The sequence below is a fragment of the Haliaeetus albicilla genome, chromosome 3, assembly GCF_947461875.1.
Source record: "Haliaeetus albicilla chromosome 3, bHalAlb1.1, whole genome shotgun sequence".
NCBI lineage: Eukaryota > Metazoa > Chordata > Aves > Accipitriformes > Accipitridae > Haliaeetus > Haliaeetus albicilla.
In genome coordinates, this window is record NC_091485.1 from 75,714,787 (window position 1) to 75,734,823 (window position 20,037).

Genomic DNA, 20,037 nt, shown 5'->3' on the forward strand with positions numbered 1-20,037 from the left:
CTTGACATCTGTCATCCCCAGGCACGGCTCACCAGTATGCTCAGATCAATGGGCATCAGCGTCTTGTCCCTGCCCAGCACTGTGGTGTCACCTCCTTCATTTGCTTTCTTTCCCTCCTGTCCATTAATCAAAATGTTTAAAACCAGGCACCAGGCTTCAGAGTTCACAGTACAAAACATGAAGTTGATGGGGCATCTTTGGCTGATCGTCCTCTTGAGAAATCGGTTGCTTTGTAATCCAGGCAGTGTGAAACATCTCAAAAATGCACATCCTTCCACACGTGCAACAAAAACACAGCAGATTTCGAAGGCAATGCTTCAGACAAACCAAAGATCTCATTTAGCCATCAAATACAACATCTCATCCAAAAAAGAAAACCACCCTTGAATTGTTTGGATGATCTCTAGTTTTCCCCAGAACACAGCTGAGCTAGTGATGCTGCCAACTCTTCCTTTTTGGGGTTTTTTTTTTTGTTTTCCAGAAAAAGTGAGCTTGCAGCAGGGGTATGACCAAGAAGCTCTGGGCTGTTTGTGTTAGCCTCTGGCTGCCTGCCCTTCTTCTGCTCTGTAGACACCCCCAGGGCTCCTACAAAGCTTTTCTGTCTCCCCTCAGCTGCAGCTCTTGGAGGGAGAGGAGGGAGCAGAGATCCTGGAGTGCAAAACTAAACAAAGCACAGCACAATCAATCGTTTCTACGCCAGGAACATGGTTTTGTAGAAAACATCTCACAATCTCTAAATGACTGGGGTTGGCAACAGCTGTCAGGTTGGTTTGGCCCTGCAAAAAAAAAAGAGGGAAATAGATATGGGGACATCTTCTTTTCCAGCTGGAGGAGGTCCATGAGGAGGCAGTGTGCGGGCAATTCCCAGCGCAGTGCTTACCATGCTGGCCCCCCCTTCCCTTCTCCCTCCCATCTCCCCGCTCGTGCCCTGCTGCTGCTTGTCCTCTCTCAGCCATGTTTGCTCCTCTCTCCCTTTTCCCCAAGCTCAGCCAACACGTTGGAGCTGGGGGATAAAGGATGCTCGTTTCAAAATGCGATAACCCTACGAGAGCAAAGAGCCAGAGGAGCCAGAAATTATTCCCCACTGAGGCTGGAGGAATGTCCAAAATACTGCCAGAAAGAAGCTTTACCTCTCCTTACTTGTTTATGAACTGCTTGACTGATGTGTGATAACCAACTTAGTGTGAACAGAAGATACTGAACATCTGCTCTGTGCTGACATAACTATTGAGCTATTACCTGTGTTTCAGGCAGGGTGGGTTGTTATTCCTCACAGCGCTTTGAAACTCAAAGAGACAAAAATATGTCTTCAAGGATCTCTTCAGAGCTGTAACAATTTGAAGCCCGAACATGTCAAAAGGGCTGCCTTTTATGTGTTTTCTTAGGTGACTTGAATGGCTGGGGACGCTTAGGATTCAAGTAGGCTTAGAAAATCAATGGTAGTTCACCACCTAATTAGACTCTCTTGAAAATCCCAGGGGAAGCTCAGCTGCAAAGCATGACTCTTTGAGAGCAGTAATTATCCCAGAGCAACACAATTTTATTTCGGCCAACAATGCCATCACGGGGAGCTTTTCCTAACCCATCACAGTCCACATGCAAAGATGTAAGTGATACTGGCTAGGACACCCAGGGACATCGCTCCATAGCTGCTTTCCTTGCTGCTGACTCCATTCACATTGCATAATGGTTTCTCACAGCAAGAAACCGTCTGATAGGTTTGGTTTTGTTGCTGACTTGTTGCTGGACACGTTGGAGAACACATCTTAGAGATGACATATTTAGGCTTGTTGGGCTCTAAGGCAGAAGAGAAGGAAGAAAAAAAAGAAAGAGTAGAATGTAAGAATCACTGTTGAAATGTTTCCATGGCTAAATCTGCATTGGTGAATAAAAGAAGGCCAGGCACTAGTCCCCAAGGCAAATATGTCCTCTGCTCAGGACTAGCAACAGTCTGGCCCCGTCCACACTGCTGCAACATGAGGCTGGTCTTCTCTGGGCTCCATGTTTCATCTGTCCCTAAACTGGAATTATGGGGATGTATGGGTGGCTTTCAGTTCAAGCTGCCTGAAGCGATGCTCAGGCTGGGTCACTGCCCACCAGGACAGCTTTCCTACGACATAAAACCAGGGGGAATGTATTATATGATCTGAGACTTGGTCTGAGAGGACGTGGAGGTGTTCGAGGGTGCCGAGCCCCAAGGACAGACCCGAAGGATTGTGCATGGCAGAGAGAATCAGCTGTGGTGCAGTTTTGCCGAAACATTTTTGAAAACAACCCTGGGAGTGAATATCGCCATAACAAGAGCTGGCTGGCGCGGTCAGCAGAAAGCTGGTGGGAGCTAACTGTGAAGCCGTGCACACAGCCCCAGGCTTGAGTTCACTCTCTGGTGCTGCTATATGTGTCTTCAGCATTTCCCCAACAATATCAAGTATGTATAGACACTGCAGTGACTGCAATAGCAAGCAACAAGGTCGGTGTTTCCTAACAGTTAGTGTTCGGGGGCTATTGCTTCCATATGTGGCCGTGACTGGGATGAAAGCCCATTCCTGGGACTGCTCTTCTATAGCACAAACAAGGTGTTGTTCAGAAACATACTTGTTCCAACGTTGTTACGGACAGTCACGCAGTATTTGTCTTCCTTTGCACACATGGAAATGGTCAAACAGTTCTTGTTGGACTCCTGTTCTTGGCACACATAGCAGATAAATGGGTAAGCTAGGGGGAAGAAAAAAAAAGAAAAAGCACATTACATGATTTAGGAACCACAATACCTACAATCCAGATATCTCCATTTTGCTAGTTATAGCCTGATGAATGCTTGTGTGCGAATGACCAGTGACTTTCTTTATCCCTTGACCCATGGCAGCAATGCTAAATCCCTCTCTGTCTCATATGTCTCAGACTGTGAAGTGCTATTGATCTGTTTGCAATCTCTGGCAGCAGTAGATGTGAGTGGAATTCAAGGATTTGGGGTCTTTTATGATGGAGATTATTGCTGAGCAATAGCTTCTCTGTCCTGAGAGCCCTGCCACATGAATTGCCAATTACTGCTCAGTTGCTTCTCCTGGGCCAGCCTAGGCAGGGCTTGCCAGGGAGAACTTGAGGATGCCTGGAGCATTTTGAGGAGGTGGACAATGCCCAGTGTCCTATTTCTCTTTCATCTGGCTCGGAGACTACTGTCACATACCCTTTCTTGTGGTCAAATGTCACTAACTGAACTGGCCTAACCTCAGTCCTAGGAAGTCTGGTGAGAGTAGTCAGATGCTCTGTCGAACTTCTGCATACTACTGTAAGATAGAGAACAAATGGGACGTCTTAACCAAAAGTATGGTTTAACTAGTAAGTGCAAATTTGGTAGGATAATTCATACATCTGCAATACAGATACAGAAGATGACTGGCAGGAAGGGCAGGCAGCGATGATGTGTATCTGTCAAGAATGTACACACTTGACCTTAAATGCAGAAGGTGGTAGGACAGACCTCTGGAAAGCCTCTGTAAAGTAATGATAAAAAGGAAGAAGAGCAAAACCAGTCTGGATGAGAAACCACACCAAAGTGTTCTGCAGAACACTCCCCAGCTAGGCAGATTAATTGGTTTATAGGTTTTATGGTGGTGGTTGGGTTCTGAGCTTGCAAAATCACCCAGGGCAAAGTACATGGCTTTGTGTGTAGGAGAGGGGATGAGTTACTTTAAAAACACAGACATTTTGGGGAAGGGAAGCAAACACAGTGCAGAGGGCTTGCTAAGTTCCTGGTAAGTCTGGGGACAGTCTGTCAGTATGGAAAGGGCAGAAAGCAACTAGAGGACACGTTCCTGTGAGTGCAGTTTTGCCTGATAAGAAGTTGGCAGTAAGAAGCTGGAAGGGCAATGTAGGTCAGAGAGACCACTAAATGAGAAGTTCCCAATGGAAGGGAAGGAAAAAGTTATCCACAGTTGATGCTGAGAGGGCCATAACACTGTGTAGCTTTTTTGCTTTGTTCATTACTAAAAAAGTTGAATCTTCATGAACAGGGTAGAGGCGATGCAATAAGGTTTTACGAAAATTTTTGGCACAATCTTGAATGACATTGTTATGAGCAACCCCAGGAAACACAAGCTAGTGAAAATGCAACAGAATGGGTGCAAAGCCAGACATGAAAACACACTTACAGGGTAGTTCGCAATGGTAATTGGTCAAACCAACTGGAGCAGTGCAACTCTTTCGGTTCTCTAGAGCTCTGCTGTGGGCTCAGGTCTATACAGTATCACCACTAGTGACAGTAGGAATGGGATAGAGGATGCACATCACATTTTCAGATGATGCAAAGGACAAAATAGCTGAAAACGTACTGTAAGTAGAGTTCTAAGTGATTTTGACAGATGGATATAATAAAAGAATGAAAAAAGAATGGATGCAGTTCAATAAAGAGAAATATATTACACAAAGATAAAAATCAGCCACTTAAATGTAGGATGAGGAACAACTGGTTAAGTTACAATTAAGGACTGCAATGCAAACAGCAGGAGTCAACAGTGTCACACTACAGCGATGAAAACAAACGTCATCCAAGGGAACACAGGCGGCAATGTCATGTGCAAGATATGCAAAGTGGCCTTTCCACTCTGGCAAGGCCTCAGCTGGAACACCTATGACCAAATCTGTATGCGGCACTTCAAAAAATATGCAAAGCATTTGGAGAGATACCAGAGGAGAGAGAGGAGAAATGGTCAGATATCTTGAAAATATGACCACTTAGAAAAGGTTAGAAGCATTTAGTTTGTTTAATAAAAATAAGAAAATGCTGAGGAAAGACACAGTAACTTTCATGCAAGCAAAAAGAAGCTGCAAAGAAGAAAGTAATAAACTGTTCTACACATCCGATGGTGAAAACACAGAAGAACTATACAGAAGGAGATGTTAAGCGATATTAAGACTAACTTTCTAAAGGGATGAGGGTCTGAGCAATTCCAGGCTCTAGAATCTTCTTGTTGAAGACTTTCAAGGACACATTAGACAAACATCTGCCTGGTTTGGTCCAGCATTAGAGCAGGGCAAAGGATTTGACCTTTTAAGATTTGACCTTTTAAGATTTCTGCTGGACATAATATAACAGTGAGTTCATGGAAGCAAATAGCAACAGAACCTCTTTGGTGGGCTTTGAGATCAACAGTTTTGATCAAAAGTTGCTTACTAAGGTCTGTAATGGGACCCCAGATACATAAGAAGGATCAAATAACAGTTGTCTTGAAGATTTCCTTTGTCCCTGTATTAGGCCAGAAAGTTGTGATATCTTACTCTTGAATGTGAAAGCCTTGATATTAGAATTACTAGCTTTCTCCAATCTCGAACTGGCTACAGAAAGGTGCTATATAAAGGCCTGTCCTTAAGCCCATTTGGAAGCTAATGCCAATATAAATGTCATCAGCCTACTACAGCTATAAGGTATCCCACCTTATACACATAAGGTATCCCACATGAATGTGTGCTACCAGAGACTTGGATCTCTATTAGCTTTCCACTCCATCCTGGTAACACTGAGGATATTGCCTTTGATAATTACTCTTCTGTGTCCATACTGTGTCACTGCATTCAGGAATTATGGGCACAAAATCCTTTCTTCTTTCAGAATTTAATGCTCCTTTTCCCATTCCAAAACCGGCCAAAGCTTTTGATCTTCCAGGCATGCTGCAGAGCTGTCTGTCCAAAAAAATTTAGGAGTAGGGGGTTGATACATCAAAGAGCAAGAATTAATTAGATGCTTCTTTCTCAACTCCTGCTAGATATGTATCATGGTTTCTGGGAAACCATCAGGCGTGGGGGAAATATTGGCAATATGGTCATTATTCCTACGTGCAAGTAGCGATGTAGCAACACATGTGTATCTGTCCCAGAAGAGGGAAACACACTCAGCGTACCTCAGACTTCCCTCTGGGAGAAGGATGCCTTTAATATGACATGCACAGAAAAGCTCTTTCACCTCTGCCTCTGATTTAATCTATATAATTCTCCCTGGTGCATTTCCTAGGGAGCAAGACACATGGCACACCACGTGGCTCGCTACAATGGAGGAGGCGGTAGTACAGAAAAGTCTGGAAAATACTCAAAAAATGATATGGATTTAAAAAAAATGTTTTGTTCCGCTTTCTGGCACTTCCAGCTTGCATCATTTGGGACGATCCCATAGATCACTGCATGGATATAACCTGGCATCCAGCACCATACAATTAGAACACTATCACTCAGTACCGCTGCTGGAAAGAATTAGTTTATCAGGATCTTATTTCTGCAGCAAATTGTTAATCAAGGTGCAAAAGGAAGTTGGTGGCAGCATGGTTGCAGCAATGCAATACTGCTAAGTTGGTGACAGCCCTGTAAATATTTGCCACGCGAAAAGTTTCGCCACGCGAAAAGTTTCCACCTTCTTCTCTATAAGCCTTAACTAGTAGCAGCATTAGAGGCTTACCTTGCTCCACACACAGGACAGCAGCGAACAAGGTGACAAGACTAGTCTTCATCTCCACCAGATCCTCTCCACTGGACTGGGAAGATGTTTGGAGGACAGGTTATATACCTTTTGAACGGCAGCAGTTTTACAGGTTCCGAATAGCTCACGGGTGGACATGAAATCAACCCAAGGGTGTGTAATGTGCATGTGGGAGTTCTCCATGCTGGAGCCCATGGAATAGGCTGGCACCTTGGGGAAAAGTCCTGTTAGCAACACATTTCTTGCTCTTCCGGTCATATGAGCGATGGGAAATGAGGATCTGCTCTCTTCTCCTCTGAGTTTCTTCCTTTTCTTCCTCCCAGCAGAAGCAGCAGCTGCACTGATGGAATAGCGGAGCCTGGAGGCACGGGGAGATAGTCCTAACAGTGCATTTTTCTAATCCCTTTGCATAGTCAGCACATGATGTACAAAGGTTCATACCATTCATTTTCTTTAATTATTCCACAGTACCAGAAGTTCAGACTCTCAGCTGGCTTATGCTGGTTTACCTCCAATAAAATCAGTGTATTTTACACAAAATGAAATTAGCTAATTGTTAGTTAAACAGAAGACCTTCCTCAAATTTTCATGTCAGTCTTCATTTCTTTTATCGATTCTCCATTACCTGTAATTAATCCCTCTGCTTGCTCCTCTCTTGGTTGTAATTCTCAAATACCTTATACACTTTTTATTTAATGAAGTTTTGCTCCTATCTCAGGGATCCTTTAGGGGGTCCGCTTTTCTCCACGCCCAACAGTTTCTGGAAATCATTTACAATACCACAAATTGGCATCCTGGAATTTCTGCTCTACTTTGAAAAAAGCCATCTCTCAAACTGTCTCTTTTTCAATCTCTTCTCTTAAATCATTCCCTTTGTTCTATTCCTCTGTGTTGCTCTCCTCTGAATTTCTTAAAATCTGTTTCTGATATTCTGGGAAATAGACCCTAATACAAGATGCATCTTGTAAGAGCTCAAGCTGCCACCTCAATGGAGCTTCTTCCAAACCGAGATTAGTCCTGGACAGCAGGTAGCAGAATGTGCAAAAAAAAAATAATTGCCAGTTTGCTGGCAATTACAGAATAACTTAAGAGGCAGTTACCTAGAAGTAGCCATCAGTAGGGTACTTTTGTCTGTTTCTGATATGAATCATTCCAACACTGGATGATTTCCTTATCCATGTGAGTTTCTGATACTTTTTCCGGCCCTCCTAAATTGCTCCTAGAATGACATCATCAGGTGGTGAATTCCAGAGTTGTTCAAGCCCGATGTCAAAATAGACATCCCCATTCCTGGTTTGGGAGGTTTGGGAGGTCAGCAGGGGACATGCTGGTAGGGACATGATCAAATCCAGCCTTCTGCTTTGCAGAGGGGAGCTCAGTTTACTGCTTAAGTGCATTATGAACAGGTTGTTCTTCATAATTAGTGGGTGTGTCTTCTTGCTGGTATTTTGCAGTGAGGGTAAAAGGAAGCAACCATTTTTTTTCCTTTTTTCGGTCCTATTAATTATCCCACAGACTTCTGTTACATATATGCCTTTTCCCTTCCTCCGTGAATGAAACGGTGCTCTAATTACTGCCATATGCCCCCTCATGTTGACTTTGCCAACATCCGTTTTTTTCTGCATGAACCTTCATGCTCATGCGCATGTTGGCTCAGTGCAAGTCAGCTTTGAAAGAGAGTGGTGAGGCTAAAACATCCCCAGCACTGCCAGGAAACATGTACTAAGGAGAGAAATTTGAGTAGGAAACAAGGTCTTCTACGTCAAATGGTTATCTGGGACCTGTCCCCAGGACATAAACATCTTCGTTAGTACCTAGGCATACTGCAATGCTGGAGCATGCCCTCTTCTCAGGGTCTGGAGAGCAGTAATTTTGCAGCACAGTGACTGGGTCGTGATGATTCCTTCTTGCTCAAGAGGACAGATTACGAAACTCAACGTGGTTAGAGGCAACACTTAAGCAGCCAGCGTGGGGAGGATGTCTCCTGCTGCCCAGCATCACAGCCTTCAGCCTGGAGGAGGGCCTGGAGCTGGCAAGCCAGGGACATCAAGTGAGAAGTAAGATTGAGGAAGACTGCAAAAAACTCAAGGAAGCTGAATCACCTCTGTAGAGTAATATCTCATCACTAACGATTCAGGAAAACTAAAATGGACCTCAAAATGGAGCCATGAGTTGGCTATATGACAAGAGAGCAGCAGTTAATTTTGAAAAAGGGATGCCTTTGTCTCTTTCCATGGCTTCCAGAAGCTTTTTAGACCCAGCGGAGACCTTGCTTTGATCTTGTGCATCCATCTTGTCTCTTACTTTGCCATTGATTCATTGGTTGTTAATCGGATCTGGGCAAATAAACAGAGCGAAAGGGAAGAAATTTCATGTTGTGAGGGAAAAGACAGGCAAATTATTTAAGGAGAGCAGAAGGCAGCATAGGTCCTTCAGAATCAGTGGGGATAGAGCCCCGAATGAGGGAAAAGAAGGGCCAAAGTTAAACCACCTCCTCCAGGTGCCTAATTTAGGCAGGGTAAGGCCCCCTTGGCTGATTCAGGTCCTGGCACAGTGACTTGGAGAGCCGAAAACTGAGCTCTTCCATAATCTGGGCAGAGAGAGACAGCTACCTCCCAGGAGCAATCCCAACTATTTGGATGAGATGCCCATCTTCTTTCTGAGACCCCTCCAGGCATCCCAGATGTCTCTGCAGGGCAGCTCGCCACTCTCACGCAAGGAGTATGCAACCATGGGAGCCAGCAAATAAGAAACACCGGGCGGAGGGATGTGGAATTAGGCAGCAGCATCTGTGTGGGTGATGTCACATCAGGATTTCTCAGGGAGGCTGGCAGAGAGGAGTCTGCTTTTACACAACACCCATTGCCAAGGGAGGGTTCACTAAAGGGAGCTTTCATGGTTTTAGGACCTCCTGTACCACAGGGCAATTGCTGCTCCCACCTCCAGATAAGGACCCTTTTACATAACCTGAGATGTGGGTCAATTTTTTGGCCCACATACATGGGTTGTGTTGCTGGGCAGCAGGGAATGCAAAATCAATGGGAGAAACCAGACAAGAGGGAGGCAGGCTGGGGCCCGTGGATGGAGCTGCTCCCTTAGGAATGGGACTCCTGGCTTCCTAATCCTGATCATAACTTCTCCATGCAACAGCCATAACCAGACCATGAAAGCCTCCACGGCAGAAGCAGACTCAACCACGTGCCTTTGCCCCCTTTGCCCACACATTTTTATACCTTCCTTCACATGTCAGGTTCCCTCCCAGCCCAAAACAGAGGCACCTACCAAGTTCAGGTAGCACAAGACATGACCTTATTTTAAACCTGGATGCCAAGAGCAGGTCTGTATTCATAAGCACAGCAGGACAAGACCTGGGGCAGTACTAGCCCCAGCTTGGCCTTTGCCTGTGCCAACCAGCGTTGTCCCTAAGAAATCCTAAACCTGTGGATAGCAAAGGCTGAAGACTACTTCAAATAGTTTGGTTGTTACCACCTTATGATCTGGGTGTGGGGCAGAGTATGGCCATCCAAGGCCACAGAACAGTTCTCGGCTCATTTGAGGCTTTCAAATGTGTGTGCCGCTTGAATATCTCTAAATCTGGCAGGAGGGGAAGAAAGGTGAAGAGAGTAGATTGGACAAAAGACTGGAGCCAGCTCAGCTGGGGGATGGCAGTGCAATAGAAACCATGAGGAAAACGGAGAGTCTCATGGCTAAAGTTGGAGTATCCTTGGCCAATCTTGCATTTGCACCAAGGAGAAAAAAATGAGCTGAGGCTCTAGCAAGAAAATAGAAGTTGGAGGTAAAGCCCAGACTAAGACTGGATGAAGAATCCAACAGGGAAGGCTGAGAGAGAAAACAGCCAGGGAGTGGACAGTTGGGGGTCGGATGTGAATAGGAGGGAGGGTGGACAAGAAGGGATGGGAGCTGGTTGGGATGAGCTGGAGCCATGAGACCACGTTTCCTTTGCAAACCTCTTATAAATATCCAGCTGTTTCTGAGTGTTGTTGTTCCTCTGCTATCAGTAAAACACCCAGCAGACTGAGCAAAGTGTGTAGCTGCTCTCCCTGTGCAATGAGTCCACAGAGAGAAAACCAGCTGGGTGAGCTGCACCCAGCTAATTATCCTGGGAGATCTTGTTGGGGTAATCCTCGTAGAGAGCTTCTTCAGCTCAGGAGAAAGCATTTCAGCCTCCTGTGATTCACTTCAGAAGGGTTTGAGTGAGCAAATCTCTCATTGCTAGCTAAGATTATCCATAAGGAAGGTCAGTGCAGAGGAATGAGTTCCTTCAACTTTAACCCCGATAGGAAACTTGACCAGCAAACATAAAAGATTTATTTTCAAAGTTAATATTTTGTTATAGATGAAGCTGAAATTTCCAGACTCAGCAGACACACGGTAGAAACGGTCTGTCTTTTCCGATGATTTTCCTTTAAGCACCAAGCAAGATACTTTTCTCCCCTTTCAAAATAATCCGTAATGCTTATAAAGCAATTTCCACTGGAAGATCTTAAATCAGTTTAAAGAAAACTTAATGCTCAAGATCCCTTCTTGCTGGGTCCCACCTTGTCCCCTCTGTTCTCCTGCTGGAGAGCTCAACAGCCATTTCCTTTCAGCTGGCTGACCCAGAAGAGAAACTGAAAGCAAGTTAAATAGAATACAGTTTACTTAGAAATGGAGTCACAAAATGACACTTCTGCCAATGCAGAAAAAAAAAGAAAAAATCTGGGGAGAGGCCTCCTGAAGTGAATGCAAAGGAATTGCAATATATTTCAGCATTATTTCAATTCGACTTGCAGACTAACGCCTCTGCTTTTATTGCTGCTAACGTGGATGCATCCAGCTGCTACGCCCGATGTACCATACCACACAGTCACACAATAGAATAAAATAACACTTTATTGTGCCCAGCTTCTGTTTAACAACTATAATATTAAAGGCTTCCTCAGAGCAAAATGATACAGGGCAGAAAATGGTATAAAGGGAAAAATGGCACAAGAGAATGGCAGGGACAAAATGAAGGGAGAAAAATGCATGGAGTTATAAAGGCCAATAGTAGGAGAGATGGTGACTATATGGTGCCCTTCTGCATGTGCAGGGCTCCACATCACGCCTTTCTCTCCCAAACACCATTCTGAGGTAGGGCTGTGCTCTTGCGTATTGCCATCAGAGCACAGAAAGAGCAAAAATATTTGCTGATGGGATGTGACCTTCCAGGTAGGAGAAACAGGGCAGCATTCGCACTGTACAGATGAGGGTTTGATCCCTTGCAGTGCAAGGCCAGGCAGCTCCTTTCCCCCTTCCCAGCCCCTTTAAAAACCCAGGCGGAGGATGCAGGCGAGACTGGCCAAGACACCCAGAGCTATCATAGTGTAGCTGGTTTTCACACTGCTGGCACCGCTGATGTTGCACAGGGAAGTCTCGCAGCAGCTGGTAGCAACCCCGGCTATGCCAATATTCAGGTCTATTGTTGGGCAAAATGCAGAACATTTCTTGTTAATACGCTGGTTACGGTCATTGCCTGAAGTGGGAAAGAGAGAAAACAGGGAGAAAAGTCAAGTTTTTTGTCTTGTATATTTTTTACAGTCTTCAATGACAGACTGGCTGTGCACTATCCCGTGGGGAATACATTGTTCTGTACTTAATGCTGTTGGTTTTCCCTTGGGTTTCATTGCACTGCATCATTATTTGTGTATGTGCGACCTATGGAGATGATCTCCAGGCCTTACAACTCTGCTGTTTTTAGGGCCAGCTGAGTGCAACCTAGGGCAAGAATTCGGAGATCTAATGCATTTGTACGGTGCAAGATTGCAAGACATCATCCTCACCATGCCTTGGGATTGCTCCTTCCACAGGACCTGGCCCTTTCCAATCCCACCACCTCATGAGCATATATTTGAGCTTGGAGATGAGACACGGGGTTTGTGCAGAGAAATCCTCTCTCTTCCAGTATCTCTCTGTGCTAGTTTTGGCTGGCATAGAATTAATATTCTTCACAGTAGCTACTATGGGGCTATGTTTTGAATTTGTGCTGAAAATGTCTTTATCTCAACCGACAAATTTTCTCACTTTTACCCTTCTGATTCTTTCCCCCATCCCACCGGTGGGGAGTGAGCAAGTGGCTGTGTGGGGCTGAGCTGCCGACTGGGGTTAAACCATGACAGTCCTTTTTGATGCCCAACATGGGGCTCAAAGGGTTTGAGATAATGATGGGTTTGCTTGGAATGTGCTAGATCGAATTTATAGCTGTTATTGCTGTTTAGCTTTTAATTGGCAGGCTCCTGTGCTTGCCGTGGGGCTTACTTGCCTTACTGTATATTAGAGTCTAGAGCTCGTTAGTGGCTGCTTTTTGCTTTCACTGCTTGCTATACTGCTTATCATCTTACTCTGCTGTGCCTGGGAACATTTTGATAACAGCAATGGCAATGTGCCTGGGCTGGCAGATGGCCAGGGCATCGCTGCTGTTTCTGTACTGCTGTACCAGTCAGGCTGGAACACCACTGTGAACTCAAGTCGAAGGGACTGTGACCTGTGGAGGAGTCCACGCAGGAGCAGGACACCCTGAAGTGTCTGTGGCCATGGATAAGCCCGTGCCAGACCAGGTACATCTCAAAGTGTCTGTGGCTGTGGTTACGTCTGTGCCACAGCAGGTATACCTCTGAAAGGATTGTGGCCCAAGGATAAATCCATGCTGGAGAAGGTATACCTTGAAGTATCTGTGGGTAAGTCCACTCTGGAACAGGTACACCTGAAAGCAACTGTGGCTGTGGATAAGTCTATGCTGCAGCACGTATACCCCTGGAGAGACTGTGGCTCATAGAAAGGTGGAGCAGGTACTCCCCTAAGGGACTGCAGTCTATAGATAAGCCCAAGCCGGAGCAGGGGAAAGGAGAGGAGTTCATTGCAATGTTAAAACCCATGGTCTGGTCCAAAGGGACCAGGGGTGGAGATTGTAGTGGAAATACCTTTAAACTGTTGTAACCCATGATTTGTGTTGCGTATTTTAGGAATTACTATAGCAGGAACCACCTGAACCAATAGAGGACAAGCCCTACAAGAAGCAGTGCAAATGCAGCAGTGACCCAACCTGAGCCGGCTTTGGTGCCCAATAACTCCACACAACACACCAGCTCTGCTGTCCTGAGTGACCACCATAAGAGATGGAGGGCAAAGTCATGGACTAAATTAATGCAATGGACATTTTGTGGACATTTCTGGACATTTTTTGGACATTTTACAAGGGTGGTTCATAGACTACGGTAATGATATCTGTGTATTACATCAAAGGATGGGAAGGGGAGTGGTGGGTAATGAGGATGCATTGAATAGCACGGGACCTGAGCGTGACATAAATGGTATGGAATAAGGGGTGGAGAATGTGCTGGTTTTGGCTGGGATAGGGTTAATTTTCTTCATAGTAGCTAGTATGGGGCTACATTTTGGATTTGTGCTGAAAACAGTGTTGATAACACAGGGATGTTTTAGTTACTGCTGAGCAGTGCTTACACAGAGTCAAGGGCTTTTCTGCTTCTCATCCCACCCCACCAGTGGGTAGGCTGGGGTTGCATAAGAAGTTGGGAGGGGACACAGCTGGGACAGCTGACGCCAACTGACCTAAGGGATATTCCAGACCATATGACGTCGTGCTCAGCATATGAAGCTGGGGGAAGAAGAAGGAAGCAGGGGATATTCGGAGTGATGGCGTTTGTCTTCCCAAGTAACCATTGTGCATGATGGAGCCCTGCTTTCCTGGAGATGGCTGAACACCTGCCTGCCGATGGGAAGTAGTGAATGAATTCCTTATTTTGCTTGAACGTGCAGCTTTTGCTTTACTTGTTAAACCGTCTTTATCTCAACCCACGAGTTTTGTCACTTTTACTCTTCTGATTCTCTCCCCCATCCCACCAGGGAGGGAGTGAGCGAATGGCTGTGTGGGGCTTAGTTGCCGGCTGGGATTAAACCATGACACTCCCTTTCCTGAGTGTGTTTAATAAGCAGTGCAGTATTGTTACGATATATTGCAACAGAGACAGGCTATGCTGAGTTCCCACCTGCTGCAAGTTGCTCTCTGTGTGCTACAATCATAATTATTTGTTCCATCACAACTCATGGTGGGAGGAGGCTTTGCAGTCAGCCTAACCTGAACCCCATTTTGTCATCAGAGCCTTAGAAAAGCTTCACACTTACCGAGTCCTGTGGTAGAATAGGTTGTGAGACAGTACTTCTCATGGTCAGAGCATGTGGTTGTACTGAGACAATGTAAATTGGAAGTTGCATCTTTACATGTGAAACATGTCAAGGAGAAAGCTGCAAAAGAAGCACACAACACCCATCAATCCCCTCTAGAAATACCCATAGGAGCACAAAACTGGTGGTGCTGGTCCAGGTGGAGGATCTGTCAAGCCCAGTGGCCACAGGCAGACAACCTCCTGGGTCCGTGAAACTTGGCCCCAGCGACTCTCCTGGATGCAAATTACTCTAAGCTCAGATTCCTGACACTGATGTGGTTTGCTCATTTAGTAACCCTCAAAGGATCTTCCTTCTGGATACTTACTTGGGTCTCCCATTTCAACATCTGGCATCCCCAGTGTGCTTTTGGGAAGAGCACCCCAGTCTACCACCGCTTGCAGCATGAAGCTCTTGTGGATTCCTTCCAACCTGGCTTCTCCAAGCCTTGGTTGGTGGCCACTATTTCCTGTATAGAAACAGAACAGTGGATTCCTGTCCACACTCTTTCGCATCCTTTTCAAGTCATCTGAAGAGTCCTGGCCTACACATCTTTTCTCAGAGCACACAGACCGACAGTGAATTACTTTAAAAACCTTTTTTGAATACAAAAAAGGGAGACACAGACCTAAGAGTAACCCCCTCTGGCCATACTAGGCATGAATATTTTACTGCATGCCCCCACAACGTATCTCAAATGAGGGACAAGTGACCTAGATCTGCTTCTCAGCGTTTGCTGGGAAGATGGATCCTAGCATTTGGCTGGTTCATTTTCAGGGCTCTCCTGTGTGGGGAGGCGATCTTGGACCTGTAGAAGACAGGACTCAGCAAACCACCCCCTTGGCTGCAGCAGATTCCTTTTTACAGCCGTCTGTGGGTGATGACTGCCTAACACTACAAAATGTGTACATCTGTAACACTGTGCATCTGCAAAGCGCTGCACTAGTATGAATGAATGGAAACAGCTTGCACTCAAGTAAGCTAAAGCAGTCATTCATAGCAAAGAGATCCTTGGGGAAGGTTTCTCTGCATGATAAGGGGAACTTCCTACTCATCTGTTTATCTGGAGCAAACACTCCAGCAGTAATGTCACCCACCAGGGATTAGACTCATTCTTCTCATTTCCAGGGTATCCCTATCCATGGCCAGTTAATACCCCTCTTATTCTTGTACCAGCGCTGTCCTTTACCTTTGCCTTCCTTGCTCTTCGTCTCCCTTGCTCTTCTCCCTTGCCCAAGCTTCTTTGCCATTGTTACTGCCTTTGCCAGCAATGCCCCAACCTCATTGCTGCCCTTGTTTAACCTTAGACAAGCTCCTCTGGCCCAAACAGGGTCTGTGCTCCTTAACATCGTACTAGCCCAGACCTGGTCTCAGCTCAGACCGTGACCCCAGGTGACCACGATCACTGTATTTCATAGGAAGCCACAAAAATGCCTTTTAGGGCACTATTCATCCTTCCCTGTCTCTGTGGAAACTGTATTCTCTCCCCACACCAGCTAGCAGCCCCTTTTCCCTTTCCATGGCCACCCAGCACTGACCTTCACTTTCTTCTTGTGGTCCATAGTCCTCACAGTTCCTGCTCTCCCTCTGTTGTCTCTCACTGAAGAGCAGCTAGCAGAGGACACAGACGCCAGGCGAGTGGGCTCGCGGTGGCTCAGATCCCATCTCCCTCTGTTCCCATGTTCAACACCCTTATTTCAAAAGCCTTAGACCAGGCACCCGGCTCGCTCTGATTTGATACCAAGACTATTGCAATTTGCTTCCTACCTTGGTCATTTCCAACTCCAGAACCTCTCAGCTGTCCTGTGTGGCTCTTGCAGTCAGTATTGTCCTGACACTGCAGGATAATTATTATTATTTTTTTTCTTTCTAATTCTAGGACCCTCCTTTAGACCACCTGCACGCAAAGTGGTGTGGCTTCATTCTTTATTGTGCAAACCCCATACAAGCACGTTTCTGCTCCACCCCACTGGGAGCCACCCTTTCCTCCCAGAATAAGTGTAGACTAGAGCCGAGTCCCCAAAATGGGATTTCCAGACATGTAGCTAATTTTATTCCTTAATTAATGCAGCTTCTTTAATCAAGCCCATTCCAAGAAAAACTTCCTGAATCTATGGAGGAAACAGTGGAGCTTGTTGCATGCCCAAGTCCTGTTTCATCTCAACCTCCCAAAGCTGCCAATTTCAGATCCCAGTTGCCCTGGAACCCTCCTAGCCAGGAGAGGGGGCAAGTACCCTGCAGGGATCATTTTGCCAACCTCTGTGCTCAAGAGGTTTCTTTCTCACTCACCATCTACTGTAGAGGACTCTGGAGCCGTATGGGCTACTAACCTGGTAACTCAGTTAAGACCCTGAAATCAGGTAAGACAATTTTGCTCATGCTACGGAAAAAGACGTCTATTTTATTGCATCTGTTGAGATATCTGTTGCAACGAAGGCTGAGTGGGGAAGGGAGCGGTATTTCTTTTGAACTGTGCCCTACTTGGGATGCAAAGCTGGGGTTAAACCAGGCTGCCTTTGGAGGTCTGCTGTCTGCACCCCGCAAGACTTCTGCTCTAATGGAAAAAGAACATTCCTGAAGGAAGATTTTCAGGTGAATAATTCGAACCACCCAGATAAACAACGTACACGTGTAAAGCATTAGCAAGTGCAAATGCCGGCAGATGCAGGATTTACACTGTTAAAATCAGTCAGGTTCAGGATTAATTGGAATAGCAACCAGCCTTCTGGCTAGATTGCTAGCGTTAATTTTCACTGACTCCTTTGGTAAGTTTGCTGTCTCATTACGTGATCTTTTTAAAAAATGCGATTACAGTTGATAAGCTGCAGGAAAGAATCCTTTTATTACCCTCAACTTTCTCAACCCTGTTGAGCACAATGATTTAGCACACGCCAAGTCTGAAGCCTGTGAAGTCCTGCAGTAAGAACATTTACAGCCTCAAATTAAGTGTGAGCCTAAGTGCTCTGCTAGACCTGTACCAGAACGGCCAGTAATTTGCAAGTAAAACCCTACGGCAAAGCCTGAGAAAAATTTAGTTTGCAATAAAGCAAAAGCCCCCCGAGCTGAAGGAATCAACTATTCCCTTGGAATAGTCAGAGAGGGATATTCAGGGCTGCACCCTCTGTTCCTTGCCTGACCCACAGCCCACCTCTGTGCAAACAGGGCATCTCCCAGAAGCACAGGCAGCAGTCCTTGGCAGAGCCCAACCAGGCAAAGTTAAAGTGCAGTTTCCCAGTGCATCCTTCCCCAAAAAATCCAGTTATCAGAATGAGAACGGCACCTTGCATCTCCATCCCAGACCTGGGATCAACATCGGCAAAATTTGCACCTCAAAGCAACAAGCTGCAAGAAAGAGATGGGAGCCAGAATTGCATCTTCTTGTGGCACGACCATCTCTCCCAATTTAGGTAATGCTGGTTTGTAATTGAACCAGTAAACAAGTAAGTGAAAAAAAAAATAAATTAAAAAATCAGGCTGTAGTTAGTTACATGTCAAAAATTTTCAGCTTTATTGCACATATTGCTCTCTCCCTGTCAGCTCTGTATATTCCTCAACTAACCCCCCTCTCACAGAGCTGGACCAAGGGCTCTCAGCTGCCTGCACTGAACCACTCCAAGGGTTTGGCTGGGACTGCACGAATCAAATGAGGTGGGTACCTCATCCCCCACTTCAGCTCCTCAGCATCCTTCCAACTTCTGATGGGGATACACATCCTCTGGCTTCTTATCCTGAGGACTGGGATACTGTCTAGAGCCTAATGACCCTTCAGCTTTACCATTCATGCTGCAAAATCCTCTTGTCATCCTGCAATATGAAAGGCGTGCCCCAGCTCTGGGGGTCTCAGTAGTGCAAAGCAATTCTTGGAGACTCACCACTCTCCGTGCACAGGGCTATGACGAGCACGACAAGAAGAGAAGTCTTCATCCTTTATAGGTCTCACAGCCTCCAAAACAAGCAGGACTCACCCAGGGCAGGTTTTATACCTCTGCAGTGTTTGCTTTGATGCTAGGATAATAACTATAGCGTTGCTGTGTCAGATGATGGATGATTGAGAGTAACGTGTCAGCGCTTGTATGTGGAAGTATGCTTTGCTGGAAATCTCAATAAGCATATATTCTCCCCCCACTTCTTCTTTTTCTAGTTGTTTCACAATGCAGCTTGCTCATCTAGTGTTAAGTATGCAACAGTTTCTAATTCTGGATAAGTGGAGGAAAAGCAAATCACAAAAACAAACCAGTGTCCACATGAGAAGAGGAACGTTTTCCTTTCCAGGCCAGCTTGGGTCTCAGAGCAGGCTGCATCCTTAAAGATCGTCTCCTCGCGCACTGTTTTAGTGCATATGGAAATTGATTGAATTTAAAATTGAAATTGGGATTGAAACTTCTATGAAATGTCTCCCAGGATTGTCAATACAGCTAGATCAGAAGAGCAGTATCCTTCCACTGCATTTCATAGGGGACCAGACATAATTTTCTGTGGGCCTTTTTAAGACAGCAGTTCAAAATCATAAATGTTTCTGTTAAAAAATTGGATATTTTGTATGAGGGAAAATGTTATCTTATTAGAAAATAAATTCCAATGGGCAATGAAAATGACCACTTAAATTAAAAAATAGAAATAACACCCACTCCTATCACATTGAACAAACTGTGACTTTTTTTCACAAAGCACAAAAAATAAATGTCAGGGAGAAAAAAAACAAACCAGTTAAAGCATGGAGAATGAGGGATTGCCTGATCAAGGATCTCAACTCATTAAGTCTTCGGAAAAAAAAAATTGTAGCCAAAAATTATGTGAAATGCCAAATCGGAGTACTCCACTGGATTTCCATACGGTGCTCTTTATTCCTCCTTTTTTATCATGTTTCATCCTATCTCCCTGTATAAAATGAGAATATTTCCCACCTTCTTCTGAGTGCTGTTGCTTTTTCCTCCCACCGTTGTCTTTTTGCCATCTAGTCGTGGGGATGGAGGCACAGTCCCAGAAATGGTCCAGCTGGATCCCTTTCACATGACACTCAGAGCTGCAGGAGCAACCTGCATGCCCCAAGCTTCTGCCAGTGACTCTGCCCCTTGCTGCTCTCCATCTGTTTTATTTCCCTTTTTTCTTCGTCTCAAAGTTGCTCAGATTTCCATCTCCCATTAAATATTTGGGCTTCCAATATGACCCACCTACAGTCATTATCTCACCAAAAAGGCATGCCTAGTTCTTGAGGTGATGTAAGTCTTTCCAACACCTCTAAATTGGACATATAAATATTGTTCATATGGAGACCTGCATGACTAAGGTGAGGAAATTTCTGCTTTCTCAATAGGTAGAGCATGAAACTCAGTGGGAGCAGAGGTGGCAAT

General features: G+C 45.4%; 2 protein-coding genes across 2 annotated transcripts; both read right to left on the reverse strand.

The window, feature by feature from the left end:
• Positions 1-1,519: 1,519 nt before the first annotated feature.
• On the reverse strand, positions 1,520-6,912 carry LOC104313464 (lymphocyte antigen 6E-like). The gene is made up of 3 exons (XM_009912418.2): positions 6,446-6,912; positions 2,596-2,715; positions 1,520-1,797 (listed from the first exon to the last, which is right to left on the reverse strand). Exons 1-3 carry the CDS (start codon positions 6,495-6,497, stop codon positions 1,586-1,588), a joined length of 384 nt encoding a protein of 127 aa, XP_009910720.1. The 5' UTR covers positions 6,498-6,912; the 3' UTR covers positions 1,520-1,585.
• A 4,429-nt stretch (positions 6,913-11,341) lies between these two features.
• On the reverse strand, positions 11,342-19,769 carry LOC104313463 (lymphocyte antigen 6E). Its single transcript, XM_009912416.2, has 3 exons — positions 18,559-19,769; positions 14,648-14,767; positions 11,342-11,981 (listed from the first exon to the last, which is right to left on the reverse strand). The coding sequence occupies exons 1-3, from the start codon at positions 18,608-18,610 to the stop codon at positions 11,773-11,775; spliced, it is 381 nt and encodes a 126-aa protein (XP_009910718.1). The 5' UTR covers positions 18,611-19,769; the 3' UTR covers positions 11,342-11,772.
• Between the last annotated feature and the right edge of the window lie 268 nt (positions 19,770-20,037).

Coding starts and splice junctions, on each gene's coding strand:
- LOC104313464 (XM_009912418.2), bottom strand. CDS start 6,497: ATGAAGACTAGTCTTGTCACCTTGTTCGCTGCTGTCCTGTGTGTGGAG. Junction 2,716..6,445: donor TGTCCTGTGTGTGGAGCAAG/GTAAGCCTCTAA, acceptor TCTTCCCCCTAG/CTTACCCATTTATCTGCTAT. Junction 1,798..2,595: donor CCGTAACAACGTTGGAACAA/GTATGTTTCTGA, acceptor CTTCTGCCTTAG/AGCCCAACAAGCCTAAATAT.
- LOC104313463 (XM_009912416.2), bottom strand. CDS start 18,610: ATGAAGACTTCTCTTCTTGTCGTGCTCGTCATAGCCCTGTGCACGGAG. Junction 14,768..18,558: donor AGCCCTGTGCACGGAGAGTG/GTGAGTCTCCAA, acceptor CTTCTTTTGCAG/CTTTCTCCTTGACATGTTTC. Junction 11,982..14,647: donor CTATTCTACCACAGGACTCG/GTAAGTGTGAAG, acceptor TTCCCACTTCAG/GCAATGACCGTAACCAGCGT.